General features: G+C 40.4%; 2 protein-coding genes across 3 annotated transcripts in view; one reads left to right on the top strand and one right to left on the bottom strand.

The window, feature by feature from the left end:
- The first annotated feature begins 942 nt into the window (after nucleotides 1–942).
- Nucleotides 943–11,665, top strand: LOC124137526. The gene is made up of 7 exons (XM_046503857.2): nucleotides 943–1,692; nucleotides 1,841–3,111; nucleotides 4,878–4,971; nucleotides 6,722–6,775; nucleotides 8,000–8,185; nucleotides 8,864–9,840; nucleotides 10,961–11,665. The coding sequence occupies exons 1-7, from the start codon at nucleotides 1,665–1,667 to the stop codon at nucleotides 11,288–11,290; spliced, it is 2,940 nt and encodes a 979-aa protein (XP_046359813.2). The 5' UTR covers nucleotides 943–1,664; the 3' UTR covers nucleotides 11,291–11,665.
- A 3,595-nt stretch (nucleotides 11,666–15,260) lies between these two features.
- The window catches only part of LOC124137497 (sodium/myo-inositol cotransporter 2-like), a 62,884-nt gene continuing 58,636 nt past the window's right edge, over nucleotides 15,261–19,508 (bottom strand). For both annotated transcript variants that reach the window (XM_046503829.2, XM_046503828.2), the window contains exons 13-15: nucleotides 17,985–18,200; nucleotides 16,869–16,971; nucleotides 15,261–16,027 (exon numbers count right to left, since the gene is read on the bottom strand). In XM_046503829.2, coding sequence (XP_046359785.2) covers nucleotides 15,837–16,027; nucleotides 16,869–16,971; nucleotides 17,985–18,200 — 510 coding nt within the window. In that variant the 3' untranslated portion in view covers nucleotides 15,261–15,836. The remainder of the gene's footprint in view (nucleotides 16,028–16,868; nucleotides 16,972–17,984; nucleotides 18,201–19,508) is intronic.

Genomic DNA, 19,508 nt, shown 5'->3' on the forward strand with positions numbered 1-19,508 from the left:
ATTGTACACACTAAAACTGATATTTTGAAACCACTACAACTACCACAACCCAACAACGCTTTCTACACCTGCTACGGCCACAACCCCGCTACTCACCCTGCAGCAGCTTCTTCCGCAATCTTGCAAAACCTTCTACAGCTGCTGCTATCACAACTCTGCAACTCCTTCTGCAACTGCTAAAACCACAACCCAGCAACTCCCCCTACAACCACTTTTACAGCTACTACTACTGTGTCATGGCAAGATACCCAAAAGTAGCTTAATCGTCCAGGCGCCACATTGCCCTGTGCAGAGAAGCGCCCCTTATGATCAGGCGTGTCAAAATCTTATTATCGGGTCGAACTGATTATGATTCTTGGTGTGTAAGCACCATATCCGTAGTCATGGGTTTCATCAAAGCGATAAATGTATAAGAACAACAATCAGAGAGTTTTACTTTTACTAAGTTATATAAATTGATATGTTACGTCCACGTTTAGTATTTTTGTCATGTGAAATAAGGGGAATGGAAAGCCCATTCGTCGATTGTGCAGAATTGCGTCCATAGATATTAGGACCTAAGACCTGCTTCGCGCTTTCCTTCCACGTCAAGCTGATACGCCGTGATATAACTGAAATACTGACCAAAGCGGCGTTAACCCTAAGTTAACTCACTCACTCACCCATGTGTAATTGATATAAAGTAAATCATACTGAAATCCCTTGCCAAGAAAAACACACAACCCTAACTGATACATGCATGTAAATTAAAACGCAGTAAAATATGCATGAACCACATCTGTGTTTATGACACAACAAAATAAAAGTAATGGAAATCAACTATTATCATTAAATTAATTTTATGTGCATATAAAATGGGGAGACCTCAATTATTTCCAGAGAAATATGATATTGATCTGTACTCATTGAAATGAAGAACCATATTGCTAACAGGAACAACACTCAACACATCTCTCGGCGTTCTCCCGGCCAGCGTGCCATTGGCGCTTTTTCGATGTTTACATTACACATTGCATGTCAGTTTGTAATTAACAACTGGCAATATTCCGACGTACTCGGGCAGCTGACAAATTTATGTATTTACCTTTTTGAAGGGAATGGGAGATATATTTGCAGAAATTAACTCCAGAAAACGATTTTAGGCAATGAGTTCAAATAAATACATTGATAGGCTATCATGCAGAGAGTTGTCCAACACTGAACAATCTTCCTCAGATGAGGGAAGAGACATTTCTCAAAGATGTCTCTTGTTGTTCATCACAGTGTAAGTATACTAGCCATTATTATTAGAGATGCCCATATTTCATATTTCACAACTGTGTCTTGAATTCAAATTTCGATGTGCTTCTATACTGCATTGATAGATGCTGTTATGAGACGTGCATATTCTTCTGTTATTCAGATTACTTTTACAAAAATGTATGTTTAACGTCGTATTTATTAAATCTTAATATATACTAGGGGCGTATAGCCTCCATGGAGTTCTTGAAATAAATAATAAACTTTGACTGCAAACTTTTAAATTTCGTGATATTGTGGACAGGAAATGTGCTTGATGGACCATTTTTACTGTCCCTTATGCCAAACTTTACATTGTTCACAAACATTTTGTTCCATTTCTTAAACATACAATATTATCTTTGCAGGCTACAATTCTTCTGCTGATGTCTTTAATGTTGGAACTTGGAAATGGTAAGTTAATTTTGTTTTAGTACATAAACAGTGAAATAAATTGTTGCGCCGAATGTAATTGCTTCGTGTATTACGTATTACGTTTGTTAGGCCTTTGCAAACGCAATATTTATTTTCTTCATTACATATGTTTCAAATTAAATTACAGGTGGTTTAAACAACAACGGCAAAGAGTTTGTCCTGGCCTTCATGGATAATCTACGCTACAATTATGACCTTGAACTTTTCATTGCCACGTCAGAGGAGACGGAGGTCAAGGTGAACGTCACGGCCCCAAAATGGCCATCGGCCGATCTCGATCAATCGTTTACAATAAGGTCCGGAGAAGTAAAGCAATTGTTTATATCAAATTCATTGCGAAGTATTGGTACAGCTATCTCAGGTAAAGGCATATATGTGTCAGCTGATAATAATATAGTGGTGTACGGTGTCAATAAAGAGGACTATTCCAACGATGCTTTCCTAGGCTTACCAACGGATGTCCTAGGGAACCGTCACTTCACTGTCAGCTATTCTCCGGCCTTCAGGAAATGTGAAGTTGTCATTGCAGCAGTTGAGGATGACACAAATATTCGAATCAAGCTCCCTGTGTCCGACCCAGCCGTCAGTGTCAACTACCAAGGACTGCTTTATGGAAATGGGGGCGAGATTAACATTGTCCTGGATCGGTTCAGTACCTTCCAATTTCAAAGTGTAGGCGACTTGACAGGATCTCGAATAGACTCAGATAAACCCGTGTCCGTCTTCAGTGGGAACATGAAGACCAATATCGGGACAGGCAGTACCCAAGACCACCTAGTTGGGCAGATACCACCAGTTGAGGCATGGGGTAAACGGTTCGCAACAGTTCCAACCCCTAACAGAACTACAGGGGATTACTTCCGGTTCATAGCCAGCGAGGATGACACTGTTGTGAACGTTACAAGACATGGAACCCACAGTTTAGCTAACGCAGGGCAATATCTCCAACTCCTCATACCATCGAATGAATTCAATCTCGTCTCCAGCAACAAGGCTATACTGGTAGTGATGTTTGTCCTCAGTCAGTTGACCCAATTTGACGAAGAAGAAGCTGATCCGTCCATGATTCTGATCCCTCCTATACAGCAATGGGCGTCTGACTACACATTCGCAACACCTAAGTTTTCATTAGGGTCATATGAGAACTTCTTCATGTTGGCCATCGACTCTGCTGAGACTTCAGGGCTGATGCTGAATGGCAGGCCAATGGTTCCTGAAGGCAACTGGACGTCAATTCCCGGAACCAATCTTGTAGGCGCCTTCGTGTCTCTTCCAGAGGGGGTACACAGAGTCCGACACATCTCCCCTATTGTCTTATTTGCAGGCTACCTGTATGGAAAAGCCTTATCGGAAACTTATGGATTCCCCACAGGGATGAGATTAGCACCAATAAATGCGGTAAGCACTGAATTGCTTTTCAGTGATTTATTTACTTTTTACTTTTTCACTCTTGTTTTGGCTTTTACGCCCGGCAGAAAATTGAGACTGCTTTTTCTCTGGCGTTGACGTTATATATTTATAAGAGATCCTAGAGATTTCGATGAGGCACAAATTCAAACAAATTTAGATTTAAGTATTTCAAGTCAAATTTACTTCAATGAGCTTAAGAACAGTTGTCGCACAAAACTGGAATCATGGCGTAAGTTAACCCAGAGGCAATCTCGATTTAAATAAACTGATCTCAGTTATATACTTATCATCTTTTGAAACATAATTCAGTGACCATTGCGTCTGATTTCAATATAACAGTCTTGAACCAGCATTTCAGGACTTATACCAAATTGTTTTAAAAATCTGTTTTAAAAATTTCGACTCGTCGTTATATTTGAATGCTGACATGATAATTCTTCTTCATCAGTTTTTGTTAATTATCAATGAGCAAAAAGAGCTTACGGACCTAAATATATCTTGATATATATATCGGGAATCTGAATAAACTACAGGGATAATTCCTATCATTATCAAAAGAATAGTGTAATATAAATAAAATCAGTGTCTAGCTGTGACGTAGCTAAGGGATTTTATAAGTTTTGGCAACTTTGGAGATTAAATTTCGAAACAATTTTGCGAGGGCACTAAGCCTAGCCAAGCGGGATTAGTAGCCACATCTGTGCTTGTAGACCCAGCGTTAGAAATTGGCACTAGTCCTATAGTCCTTGCCAAAGTGCCCAGTGGTAAAGGTATCATAAGGACTAGTAGAAATTTGCCCTTTAGGGTTTTGCTATATGTTATCATTATGAGGACTAGTGGACGAAAACTGTTAGTTTCTAACCCTGTAAAAAGACCTCTGCGGCTTGAAAACTTCTCCACAAATTAAAATAGTTGGATTTGGCCGAACTATGTTTGAATTGTTACCTTGTTTCGTTTTGTCGCTGTGTGTACATCTGATTGAATTTTTAACGTTATGACAGGACAGACTGACTGCCAACAGCGTCTGAACGTGGCCGCGACGTCTCATAGACTAGGGTTAGAGTAGCTTCCCTTTGACAAAGGGCAGTTACTCTAGCGGACAGACCGATCGATTGCCGCGAAATACAAGTAAAAATTGTTGTTTTGCGTATATGTTGATTCGCCAGTGTATAAGAAACAGATTTCAGTTAGAACTATATTGGCTACTGTCACTGTCCGACTGACACATCACTTACCCTGTGACGTAATAAATATTAATGCGCGCATTCCAGGAAAACTCGTAATGTTTAGGTATTGTATGTGAGATAGGGAAAGCGATTTTCAAGCACAGAATTAAAGAATGACATTATATGATAAAGAGGTTATCACGCTTGTGTGTTTGGGGATGGTAAATATCCTTTATTAGGAATAAACATTGTATTTAGCGAGCCTAGGCTCGCTAAATACAATGTTTATTCCTAATGCAGGATATTTACCATCCCCAAACACACTCGCGCGATAACCTCTATATATCATCACGTTAATAATTTGGACATAATATCAGACCCTTATATTTTCTTACTAACTCTTAGTTCAAAACCATGAAATAATTTTATGTATTGATATAATACTTGATCCTGGTAATGCTAATTGCTCCTTCCTATGTTTTGCGTTCTCTGTTTACCAAGCCCTATAGAGAAACACGCACCGAGAGATATAATATATGATTCATGGTTATGTATTTAATAATCCTTACTATTTCAATTTTACCGCAGTTGTGTACGGCAACTTTATCTGCGGTCGGAGACGGAGTTGACAACGACTGTGATGGTTTCATAGACGAGGAGCTGTGTTTACCGGGGGATGATGGTAGGAACCTTTGTACACATACAACTTATGTAAACAAGTATAGACATATTGAGTAGTATACAGTCGAACCTCGTTGTTAAGGAAAGCGAAATTTTATTCTTAATTTAGATACTTAGGACTCCAAAATGAGTTCGAGACAACCGAGTATTCGACACATCCAAGTTCAAAACAACGAGGTTCGACTGTGGTGCCAATATCTTATATATGAGAGTGAGTCAGTGAGTGGTGTTTAACGCTAATTTCAGCAATATTCCAGCAATATCACAGCGGGGAACACCAGGAATAGGATTCACACTTTGTATCCATAGTCGGGAATCGAACACGGTCTTCAGTGAAACGAGCGAGCGCTTTAACCACTAGGCTACTCCTTGGGCCAATAGATTAAAGTCATTCAAGTTGATGATTTAAATCAATCTAGCAGTTGATGATTGCCAAAATTGTGTCAATTTGACTAATTTCAATACCTAGATCTATACCGAAATTTGGCAACAGATCATGGCGATAGTCCATTTTCAATCCAATTCGAAATATTAACAATAAAAAGTCAATCTTAAACGATAAAAGTTTGACTTAACGCTGAGATCTCTGTGGGATACGGAACCCTGATAAAAATAATCGAGGTTATCTATATTAAACACACAGTTAATTTTGTTGTTATAAAGTAAGAGTTCTCAATATTTTCAATATTTCTTTTATTCGGTCATGAAATGCTATTAATGTCACGTATATACAATTCTTAGTTTTAAACATTTCCAATAACGCCATGTTACCTCACGGTACGAGGTGAGGTGAAATGGGGTTTAACGTCGCGTCCAAGATTATTGCACTTATATAGCGACGTGCATGTACGTGTGTGTGTTTGTGTGGCTGCTTGTACCAGTCCGGACTGATGCCGATTTAAAGTGCTAGCTCACTGAGATACCATGCCGCAGTTTAACATGAATACCCCACTCAGACACAGTATACTGACTCCGAGCCGACCAGTCCTTGTTTCAGCCCCTTAATGCCGAGCGCACGACAGGGTAACAACAAGTACCATCTTTTAACGTCTTTTGGTATGACGCGGTCGGGGATCGAACCCCGGACCTTCCGCTTTCCGGGCGTACGCTCTACAACTAGACCACGGAGGCGGTCTCTCACAGTACGAAGTGAGCGAGTGATACAGTAACAGTTTTTCAGTTTAATCACGACGTGGCACCTTACTGGTGGAGGGAAGTCTGCGCGAGGTACATGTAGGCCGTTGACCATTTAACAATCTAAACAATAGATAGCTACGCCTTTGTAGAGAAGTAAAGTGAAGGGGGACATCCTTGCTTCAGGCTGAAAGCCTGCATAACATGTTGTTCGATCGAACATGACTCACTTGCTTGAGAGCATTACATGGAGAACCAATGTCTCTGTCCTTGCTGTATACGAAACTGTTCTGTTATAAAGATAAAACTGAAACACCGATATACAGGAATGATCATGAGCTGTTGAAGGTATTTCGTAGCCTCGGAAGGGGCGGTCGGGTCGCCTAGTGGTTAAAGCGTTCGCTCGTCACGCCGAAGACCCGGGTTCGATTCCCGACCTGGGTACAATATGTGAAGCCCATTTCTGGTGTCCCCCGCCGTGATATTGCTTGAATATTGCTAAAAGCGGCGTAAAACCATACTCTTAGTGTGAACAGCGTATACTTTGGCCTATACCGAAGTTATTTAAATGATATTGTGGGTTCATTATAACCGGAACTAATCTTCATCTGAAATAGTTGATGACGACATGGATGGCTATCTGGATGAGGACTGCGCCACAACTATTCCAGGTAAATGTTTCCACGTGTTAAAATGACTTCAAGCCCATATCTCCAATTGAAAAGTAAAGGGACCCGTTTTGGTCAACAAGATGTCAAATTGCATAATTTAAGAATGAGCAAAAGTTCAGAAAGTTTACATCGCGAATTCGAATAAGAAGAATGGGATATAACAATGTTCAACATTTGCAAATTTTGGACATTTAACACCATGAAATGTCGAGGTAAGGATGAAACATAAAATAATACAATTAAGAAGGACAAATAAGCTTATTTTAGGAGTATTATTAGATTCTTACTTGTATAGATTATAGAATTTCTCTCGAAGAGATATCGTCTCTTTTAACTCATTGAAGCCAATTCTTGTGTCGGTCATATGGACATGCTCAATAATTGTCATAACAAGGGTTCTCTTAATTTTAAAGTTTGACATTTCCAGCATGCCAAAACGGGCCCTTATCACATACTATGTTCCTGGAGGCCTAATGACACCGCCTGTGAACTGTGTGAATATTTTGACATTGATTAAAGGGTTGAATACTTTGAGACGCGTGCCAATTGAATTGTAGTATTTATACACTCCTGTCCTTTAATGGTTTATAATGTAAAAACATCAATATTCTGATTTTGACATTGGTCAATGTTTATATTTTTTTGGTAAAAGTTGAACAGAATTCAGATTTTAATGTTTTACCTTTCACCGTGCGAAGATATCGGTTATCAAGTACATTCACATTGTGTATACGTAGTCTTAATATAAACATAATCATATCAATAAATCCTGAACCGATTTATGAACTACATTAGCATAGAGCTCTCACAAAGAGGTCATTGGAGGTAAGAAAATAAGTATGTGTGCGATGAGGGTTGATGCATTCAGTGTGAAAAAACCCCACCCTTAACATTATTTTCAGTATATTTACCATGCATTGTAATGTCGCATTGTCGCGCTTTCCAAAAAGAAGAAGCAAGTTTTAGTTTTAGTTTTTCACAACCGATATACAATTTGAACGGAAAAACTAGATTTCACAGATTCTCACACACAAATACAGGATACCAGGCAATCCTTTATCCATCCATTCATTTTAATCTCCGAATTTTTGCCATCAATGTCAAATTACCTTTACAAGCGGTGACACATGGTTCACGTTTGTGTGCGGTTGTTTTAAAACTGTGATGCATCGACTCTTTCCATGGGCCTAACGGATTCGACAATCTGTCCATGTTTCCACACAGTTGACGGTTTCTGGTCTGACTGGGGTGCGTGGGGAGACTGCAGCCAAGACTGTGGGGAGGGGATGCAGACCCGGACAAGATCGTGTGACGCTCCCGCCCCAGCCTTCGATGGTCAACCGTGTGCAGGAGACAATAACGACACACAGCTATGTGTAATCTCTTCCCCGTGTTACAACCCGGCATTAGGTAATATAATCTAACTTTATTGCACCGTTTTTTAGTGAAACACTAATTGTCCGGACTAACACATGCCCGCATTAACGAATCGTTGGTAAGCCCCCTCAGTAAATACATAATACCTCCTAACAACATACTGAGGTTTCCACATAAATAAAAACCGACACAACGGGATTTCTATGCATGTTAAGTGCATATAAGTCTTTAATTTTGGACTGGTATGATACCAGGTTTGACATTTGGAGATAAATGACATCGTTCAGTATTTACCATATTTGCTTTTTATGGACACCATCATATCTTTTGTGATATACATTACTCTAAAGAAGTTCAAGGTCATCTGATTCTTTCATATCACTACACTTAATCAGTCATGGATCATATATAGTAAAATGAAAAGATCGGGCATAAGCGATTAACAATTATATTGATAGAACCCGGTGTTCTTTAACTTCTTTGAGTAGAAAACCATAACCTGTAACGAAACTTACCAGCTTTGCATTCTTGTCATCACATGTGTGTGGTAAATGTTGCAAATCTGTCATTCAGATCATAACTTCCTAACACCGTGGATCTGTATTCATCATCGAGAACATGTATCCCTTCCTTATTATCACGCTTGGTATTTAACTCCTGTATTTCCAACATATATGTGGTAAGCGTCTGCATATAACCTTACACTTCCAGGCACCTTTCACAGATCTTTACAAGACGAGGCGGTTTCGTCCCTTCCAGAACCCCCTTTTGCATCAGTGCCTGAGTTGTTTGGAAACAGTGACGTCATTTCGACAACCAGCAGAGATACAAAGTATAACACTGAGATGCGCACGCATTTATTTGAGACTGGGGAGCCTCAATCCTGGGCAGTTGCAGAATCTGGACAAAGCGAACTCATGACTTCAGTTGGCTGGGATGGATATTACCCCACGTCAGTGTCGACACAGAACACTGGGTCTTATAGGTCTGAACGTTCATTCCCTGGCCAAACTGGAATCATCTCATCTTTCAGTGGAGACGCTTATCATGACGCGGATATATTGATACATCCAGAAACAGACAGGACCATCGTTGGGAACATGCTTCAGACAGTAACAGTGTACTCTTTATCTGCGTCGCATCAAAGTAGTCTGAGATCAAACGGTATAGAATCACTAGATGCGTACTCTTCCCCAAGTACGATGAGTAGATCGGTCAGTTCGATGACATCACCCCATGATCTTAGAACGGACGCCTTTGGAGAACTTTCGTTACATACTGGAGATGTTCGCAGGAATACACACTGGAAAATGTCATTTGGTGAAGTTTCATTCTCGGGTAAATCTATACCATATACTAGGGCTCTATCGGACCAATTTACGACCAGGTCACCCAAATTCACATATAGCGACAAGTATGTCACTACCAGGCTCGATGGTCACAGTACTGTTGAGGTAAACGAACTGTATCCTACCACCGTCGCTGAAACTTTATCAAACAGTTTTGGAGTGGAAGAAACAGACATCTTGAAACCAATCTCCAGTGGGCTTGTTGATGTGTCTCAGTCCATCGCTCAGATTACAGAAACTCCCGCTGCTGTCATCAGTGCTGAAAGTGCTCATATTGTCACATCTGGTCCTTACACTGTCAGCCATGTTGCAGGAGCACCACCCCCATCTTCATCGTTGGTAAGGGTTCTACTTTGTTTGTTTTCACGCACTGTAATGTGACCAGTGTGTTAAGTAGGATTTTCGCCGTTGAAAGCAATACGACAGCAATGTGATAGCAAATGAAACTCTAGATGACATAGACTGGTATGTACTTGGCAGAAGTACTCCTGTACGGCGTCAGACCATAAACAGTTACTTTTTATGAAAAGCGGCGGGTGCTTCCGGTAGGGCAGGTCGTGCCTATCCTTTTCGGAAACATCTGGTGTCATCACTTATTTTCAGTAACCCACGCATACACCGCTATTCTGCCTTTTACGCCCAGTGGAACTTGTTTCGGCAGATAATCGAGACTAGTTATTATCTGACATTGACGTTTTATATTTACCACAAGTAACACCAAAAATAAAGCGACTGATAAATCTGACATATTGTAATTTTTACAACTCTGACACCAAATATTCCCAATAAAAGGGAATCGTATCCGACACGAAGCAGCCTTTCTGACACATTTGAGCGTTACCCTTTTCCAAAGTTTAATTTTCTTTTTTTTTTGACATTATTTAGCTTTCCACATGCATGACATTGTATAGATGTCCCAAACATGCAAAAGTGTTGAGAAGATTTAAAAAATGAATATAATCATTTTATCACTTCTAATTTCCTTCGTCATCGATTCTTATGAATGTATACTCCTCCATACAATGAACGCGAATGCATTGTATTGTGGCATTTGTTGGATTCATTGAATGGATGAACGGAAAGCAGCTGAATAATCACATGTGACACACGATGCCACAGTGTACACTAGCTGCTGGTGTGGACATGATATGTCAAAGGCCAAGGCCAGCTGCAATCACTCGACTTCATGTATACAGTTTGATGCTCATACACTTAACACTTTCCATCTCCACGATGGAGACGTGACAGGCCTTTGGCTCAAAATCCTGCCTCACACATGCGGACCCTCGCCGCCTAGGCTGAAATCCTACGCATATCTGGTATGGCGGATGTTCTAGATGTTGTCGTGGGGGTCTGTAGTCGTATGTAACGAGCAATTGTTATTGGCTATGGTGGTCACTTGTAAAGGTCATTTGTTGTCCGATGTTGTTGACCTAAATTAAATTCTCTTCTTCTCCAGCAAGCAAAGTCTCCTGTGCGGCGTCTGTTGTCCTCAAGCTGTATATGTCCGTGCTCTAAGATCACCGATCTGAACAAGGATGAACTGGATGAAGTGACAAGGAGAATTGGGCAGAGGCTTGCTTTGGATAAAGCCAACCTGTCCGCTACTATCAGGAAGCACATCAGTGTCTGGGACGCAAGAAGTTCCTCTCGGACAATAGGGGTAGTTGGGGTCAGTCTCATCATTGGGGTTATCTCCGGGGTCATCCTGCTGGACGTTGGAGCGCTGTTCAGAGACTTCAAAACTCTCTACAGAGACGTGAGGACCTTGTGTGCTTCTAAGGTTTGATTGATCCCGTGATGGCGATATGGTATCGTGGTTTCGGGTTGAACATGTCCAAATAACCATAATGGGTAGAACATCCTTATGTCTATGAATCGATTAAGAAACAAATGTTAGGATCAAAATTGTTCCTTGCATAATAATTGTTGCATTTTGCCTTGCTTGTAAATTGATGTATTATTATTATCAATAATCGTTTGGCCAATTCTTCTCGTCATCCCGTCATATTTTATTTTACTACCAGTGGTTCCAGCTGATAAGATTTCATAATATGTCGTGAAAGATGTTAATTAAGACAAATCCACACAATAAATCAGAGACTTTCTTTCTTAAAATCGCGCGATTAAATATCCCTGCGTTCCATGCAATGTATCAAAACTGAGTGAGTGAGTGAGTGAGTGAGTATGGTTTTACGCCGCTTTTAGCTTTATTCCAGCAATATCACGGAGGGGGACACCAGAAATGGGCTTCACACATTGTACCCATGTCGGGAATCGAACCCGGGTCTTCGGCGTGACGAGCGAACGCTTTAACCACTCGGCTACCCGACCGCCCCGTATCAAAACTAAAAATAATGTCCATTCTTTCTGTGGATGGTACAAAAGCGGTGATTAAAGCGTTCTTGACACTGCCATCTCAGTCCAATAAAGGAACCATATGTGATGGGCGACAAATGATGTAAACATGTATGCTACGAGGGGCGTTCAATAAGTTTTGCAACTTCAATATAAGACCAAGTGAGGTGAATGAAAATTTTATTGAAAAATGAAAGTGCAAAAGATATTCTGCGACTTTGTCTTATATTGAAGTTGCAAAACTTATTGAACGCCCCTCGTATGCTAATGCTCTACGTGTAATCCTCGCAAATATGCGTGAGTGAGTTTAATTTTACGCCGCTGTTAGCATTATTCCAGCAATCTCACGGCGGGGGACACCAGAAATGGGCTTCACAAATTGTACCCATGTCGGGAATCGAACCCGGGTCTTCGGCGTGACGAGCGAACGCTTTAACCACAAAAAGCGACCACCCTCGCAAATATGAAAAGAAACAAGCGTTTCAACTTGTACAATAAGGTACATCATTTATTACTGCAATGTATCTCTACCAAAAGCTCCAAGTACAAAAGAGTATGACAAAATACGCTTCTGCATAATGAAAACGTGAATATTGGCATCATGTTATGATTTTGTTGTTGCGTTTTAACCCTGTACAGTTACGAACACATATGACCTTCCTATTTATAATACAGGGAGATACGTGTACCCATGTGCAACGTTAAAGTTAACAAAATGGTCGCCATGATAGTTTAGCTGAGGGTTGATCAATGACATCTGCCTGCAAATAGTTGGTCCTAGAAGCAATGGAGTGGGATAAAAATTTAGGGGCTGCCATGCCACCTACAGAATTTTGTCAGGGGAAATAATTCATTTACTAGGTTATGACCTCTGTGTCGGGGCGTAGGGTGTGTGTGTGTGTGTGTGTGTGTGTGTGTGTGTGTGTGATATCTGACCCTTTACCAAACACAACTTGTCATAAATTTGATTTCTTAAGGCCAAAATGGTTGTGAAAATTGGTAAAATTACTGGGATAAACAGGTTACCGTTTGTAAACTTATGAAGGGATGTTCAAAAGGAGAAGATACTGAAAACCATCCGAGAAGTGAGAGATGAAAAAAAATCAACACATAGAGACAACCGGTCATTGTTGAAACTTGTAAGTGTAACAGAAGGAAGTCTTTACATGATAGTTCCTCACTACTTAACCCGTCATCACAAGTGACACCATCAAATAGGACAATACGTATACAAAGGCGTTTACATGAAAATGGTTACCGGAGACGGGTAGTTAAAAAGAAAACATCTCCTCTCAAAATCGGTTCAAGCGGAGGGCCTTTCGCTAGATCCCATCTACACTGGACTGTCAAACAACATTGGTCCGAAGTTATATTTCCAGGAGAAACTCGGGTTGCAGTGGGTGAAGATCAGAAAGTTTAGGTTTGGAGGACTAATGAAGAACAGTGGAAGCCGAGATGCGTGAACAAAGAACTGAGTGTCATGTTTTGGGGCTGCATTTGTTTTGAAAGTGTTGGTACCACTATAGCTTTGGATGGTCACATAAAGTCTACACAGTATATTGATATATTAAAAGCCATCATGTGGCCAGTTATTGCCAAAGTTCCAACTGACAAAGGATGTCTTTTTCAAGAGGATAATTGCCCTGTAGACAGGCAACTCAGTGGAAACACAATTATATTCAGACTATGATATCGCCCCGAGTCCCCAGACTGTAATATCCTAGAAGATGTGTGGAGAACTCAGAAAATTAGTCTGTCGAGACAGTTACATGAAATCAAAACCAAACAGGACCTTATTGACCAGGTTATTGACATCTGGACGTCATTGACTTCAGAGTACATAAAGCCACTATATGCCAGTTTACCAAAGAGAATGTGACAGGTACTCTTGGCAAATGTCTGCATTTACAAATAACTTCATTTTCACGTAACGTAATAATCTGTGATCACAATCAAAGCAGTTTTACGGCGGCCATTGTGTGAACTTAATATGGCACCTGAGTGCTCCAATTATCACAAGAGTGTAAACATTGTCTGGTTATTGTGACCATACAATTCTTATATCTAATAATGTAGCATATACTGTTTGAAATCAAGCAAGGAATACAAGCATTTGTTGTTTGACATCATGTACATTCCCTTAAGAATCGCCAAGCACCATCATTTTACTTACGACGTACACGAAACGACACTATTAATAATAACACCTCAAGTATGAAAACACATTTCGTCAATGTAAATACAACAGATTACCGGTATTTGGCCGGAACGTTCAACACCACGGCATGCCATGACGCCATGGTGCAATGGATAACGTCACAAGTGTCCACGACATTTGAACCGATGGAAATAGGAATGCAGAGAAAGTGTTCACACGTTTTTGTACGTTAGAATACTACGCTAGATATTCTTATAACGGTGTAGACACCAATTCGTTCTACGAACTGTTTTCGGCCCTGTAAGCAATCTGGAACAGACCAACCAGTAATTGATATTATGAGCAACGTCTCACGACGTCAGAGTAGGATGACGCACAATCTACCAAGCCATCAAGCCCAGGAACCCCAGCAATTTAGTCGCCATTTACAAGCAGAGATAACCATCATACCTATCCTCTGAGATAACATCTCGTTTGTGACATTATTGTGTATAAATTCCCGTCAGTAAACATATACATACGCTGAAACAACGCTACCATACCTCTGTCATAATATATGGCCTTAATAAGATAATACACAATTCGGGTAGGTAATTCGTAATGAGCATATATACAGCATGTATACAGTAATGGCCGGGACTAAAAAACATTTCGTTACATCCGGCAGTTGGTTGTAGGCGTGTTCATTATGAACGTAGTTAACTGTATATAGTTAAGGTGATGGCAAAATAACTCGTCGGTCTCATTTTGGAGAATCTAAGAAAAGTGAACAAACCTACACGACTGATATACATATAGATAACATTGAAAACAATATGATCTGAGAGTATGTAAGAAAACAGGAGGAATTAAAGCATCATCAAATGGTTCATAGTGTCATGGTTGAATGGAATATAACATCCATTTAGCGGTTCGAACTTTTAACGGTTCTAGTAATTTGATAGCTTACCCTGACAGACTCAAATTTAAAGTAAGTTTCCATATGTAATAATTGAGGAACCAACCTGAAGTGTATTTTGCATGTAGCTTTTCAATCCCTTTCTGAATATTGTACACAGTCATCTCGGACATAAAGTGAGTGAGTGAGTGAGTTGGGTTTAACGCCACTTTTAACAGTATTCCAGTTATATCACGGCGTGTCAGCTTAATGTGGGAGGAAAGCGCGAAGTGATGCAGGTCTCAGACGTTTACCACTTCGGTGAAACCCACGAGCACGGGTATGGTGCTGACAAACCTAGAAACATAATCGGGTCGAACCGGGATTCGAACCCACAATCATAGGTTTCTGGCGTACCCAAGGGACGCAACTCTGCACAGCGAATCGCGGCGCCTTAGACGACTGGGCCACCCGTGCCCCCTCGGACATAAAGAAATTCACTATGAACACAAAGTAATGGCCACACTCAGAGCATAACAGTGGTTTATATTTCTATTAAGATACATCTTTCCGTGCTGCATCCAATGTAAGGTGTATACGACACATTTCTTTCGTTTTCAACACACTTTAATAATCAACTCATAACCTTTTTTCAAATTCGGTGCTGATGACGAAAAGTCGAAAAAGTGTTTTCCTGATTTTTGCGAATATCGACAAAATATACTTCATAATCTGATACAAATTTGGTTGTACACGAATAGTGATGTTTGAATGTGTTTTTAAACTTGTGTGCTAAGTTTTACATCTACGGTTTTGAATACATAAAAAAATATACAAAAATATATTGTACTAAGATCACTTTCAAAATTCAGAATAAAATACAAGGTTTTAAAAAGTCAATATTTTCTAAATGTCACTAGTTCTTCACTAAAATGTCCAACGCTATCCATAATATCCATATAAAAATGAAAACACACAAAGAAGTATTACAGCGTTGATATCTAAGAAGAGATTTACATTTCGTGGTATTCTAAGACTGAATTTTTCTTGTATTAGGTCAACCATGGTCCTCTCGTCAACGCCGTCTTCTACCTTGACGTCAAGCGTCTTCGTTGTGTCGGCATCACCATCAACTGTAATGAAACAAAAGTAACTGTATTAACATGGATTAATTTATGGATACTACTCGTTAGACATTTCAAAAGCCCTGTTCAAAGCATTGGCTCTTTTATTTAGGGCTTTCATTTTGTTGGTAGTCGATAGAATCGAATATGACTAGCCCCAAATCACTGACTTTTCACACTATAGTGATTAGGATATAGCCTTTGAAGTGTATATTTTCTGTCTATAACAAGCAATTACAAGTATCAGGAAATTGACAGATTTTAAAATAATATATTTGTAACATGTATTTACCTATGCTGTGCATTTTAGGTCATCAGGTGATGAATAAACATAATACATATACAGTGCACACATTTGTTATTTTTCGAGCAACATGTGGTCACGTGACTTGATCCAAGATGTCTGACAGTCAAAAATGCTTATAACGAACTACAGTCCTAACGAAGTGAAATTAGTGGTCCCTTTGAGTTCGTTATAAGCGTAGTTTACTGTAATTAAATAGTAAGGCATTGCACCACTGGAATATTGCTGAGTGCGGCGTTAAACAACAAACGAAACAAAAATAAACGAAGGAAGGTATTAACTTTTCATACGCTCGTATGTACATCGACCCATACCTCAATGTCTATTTTTCTTTCCATCGAGAAAAGAAACATGAGGAACTAAGGGAAGTAACTTTTTTTTAACTTTAATTAAATACGCATGCCATTTCTTTGCACGACCGACAATTGATTTTCATGAATGAGAATAATGAAAACAAAAATTACAGGAAAGCGCCTATTTGTCCGTTCCAACCGACCTTAAGGTTTTCTAAAATAAATCCGTCAACTGTGAATGACGAGTCCTTACTCTGTTTGCTGGTCTTGTTGGTTTGCTCTTGTTCCTTCATTCTGTATGGTGCGTTATCCCGGGTGATCTTTTTACGAATACTCCAGTATGTTAATCCCTCAGTCTGTAAACAGCGAAAGTAGTCATTATTACCATCGGCCTCGGGTATTACGCCTTCACTTTAGTCAATCTCATTTAAATCAGACCTTAGTTCTCGCTACCGCTAAACAAAGATCTGAGGACATCCCATTACGGGTCACGTCAGACCGACCTTGTGGGAACTTTGACCGACCAATCGAATGACCAATCAGAAGGCTGCTTTCTCGTGCTTTACGGCAATAATTCCAAATTGGCGACTACGCTTCGAAACATATTTTGACAAATTCTCGATTACAAATTTGAAACCTAAACAAAAGAACATTCTGGAATGGCTAATAGATGGTCTAGATTGTATGGATTCAGTCGTTTAACCTGTAACTATCGTTCGGAATACCCCGTGTTAAAGTTTTCGAGGTTCTATGATTAGAAATCACATTCCGACTGTCACTTTCATGAACTGGTAGGCGACGCTCTCATTGGTCGGATGAAAGGTCTGTCTGACGTGACCCGTAATGGGATGTCTTCAGATCTTTGTTTAGCGGTAGCGAGAACTAAGGTCTGATTTTAATGAGATTGTCATTTTAGTGTAACAATTATGAATGCCCTTGACCCCTGCACTACGGTTCATTCGCCTACCGAAAATTACTGAAAAAAAGAAGTACTACATTAAAAGTTGAGTTGACCTGCGAAGTGAGTGACTGAATGTATGACGCTGCAGTCAACAATGTTCTAATTTTACCACAGTGGTCTGTAAGCGACTGGACCAGGGCAACCAGTGGTTGATAGCATGAATACGCTGAGACACTTCCAGGTTACACATCCTAATCTCCCTCTGACAGCAAGCATTGAATACTGAGGACCATTTATTCTCAGTATCAGTGGGGACTTCTATGTACATGCAATAACAATAGTTTGCTGACATCAACCAGTTTGAAAACGTTTAGTCCGCTATTCAACATACATCGAGTTATGGGAACCGTCTCCCCTTACAAAGGGATATAATCGGTGAAACGGTACTGTTCAGGATTGACTACTTACAAGTTCCTTGTCCGGCTTTTCCGTCATGAGGCTCACGGCAAAGGCAATAATGGTGGTCACGCAGAGGACAATCCCCGAGAAATAAGTGAAATGCACCTTGGACACCACAGTGGGCCTGTCGTCCACGTTGCCGCATCCAGGGGAGGGGTACACGAAGTCCAGGACGAGGCGACAGACCCCAACAACTTGTCCCACTGCCACGCCCCAAAACGCACCCTATTATGTAAAAAACACATACATTATACAAATTTGCTTTATCAAGGTAAATCCCCCAGAAATCTGACTTTTTTTACATATTCAAAACTTTGAGTTGACAAGGCTTCACTTAACTGAATATCACACCATTATTAAAAGTAGGGATGATATAAACTTATGATGACGAGGAATGAATAACTGATGACAATTACAAACAAAATATGAATATACCAACGGAAAAACGTAACTGTGCTTCATTATACTGCAGTTCATTTTTTCTGAAACTAAATAATGCATCTTTCAATACATATTCATGCAGACATCGGCTTTAAGGTCGTGATTCACGATTTGCACGTGCATGTTTGCGGCGTACAATTTGGATGTTTGTGTGTTTGATTGGGAGCATGATACTCACACACGTGGTTGTTTAATGTGAACAGCACACAATTACTGCTCATAAAAAACTCTTTGGTTTTGGTGCTTCACTCCGCGGACACTTGAATGTTCATCGAAACACAACATCTCTTTGGAAACGTGATCTACAGCAGGGCAACATTCATGACTTGCCACGCAAACAAGGCAACCCTTTTCGGTTGGTGCATTTACGGAATCGATATCAAACTGCCACATTAACAGATCGGACAATTCCTGGGTTTAGTCCAATTATCGGCAGACCCGTACACAACCGATTGAAGGAGCACAACATCGGACCCCGACGTCCAGCGACTCGCCCAATGTTCCTTTCACTTCACCCTTAGGGTCGCCTAGCTTGGTGTAGACAGCGTCTGAGGTTAAGAATAGAAGGTTCAGAATACAAGAGGGTCACATACTGTTCACTGATGAGTCCAGGCGTCTTCAGGACAGTTCTGATGATCGTGCAAAGGTCTACAGGCTTCCAGGAGAACGTTTTAGCGACGCTTGCGTTACTCAACGTCGTCGTCAGTTTAGGGGTGGAAGTGTAATGGTAAGGGGTGGCATCACCACTCATGGATAAACACAACTCATCATTGTTATTGGCAATGTGCATGGCCTACGCTACCGGGACGACATCTTTCGCGATACAAGTTCTACCTCTTGTGCAATGCAGGGACGTAACGTCACGTAGCACCAGGATAATGTCCGCCCACGTTTTGCACGTGTTGTGCATATATTGTGAGGCAGCACAACATTGCTGTAGTGCCATGCCCGCTGTTTCTCCACACCCCTGGGATGAGATAGCCGACGCCTACGACAAGACCAGAACCATTTGACATTTGGAACAACACCCAGGATATTTTCCACCCTCTGATGTCTTCAAAGCGCCGCGTTTGCCTCGCCTGTATCAACGCA

This window comes from Haliotis rufescens, unplaced genomic scaffold (assembly GCF_023055435.1).
Source record: "Haliotis rufescens isolate VD_foot unplaced genomic scaffold, xgHalRufe1.0.p SCAF_7, whole genome shotgun sequence".
NCBI lineage: Eukaryota > Metazoa > Mollusca > Gastropoda > Lepetellida > Haliotidae > Haliotis > Haliotis rufescens.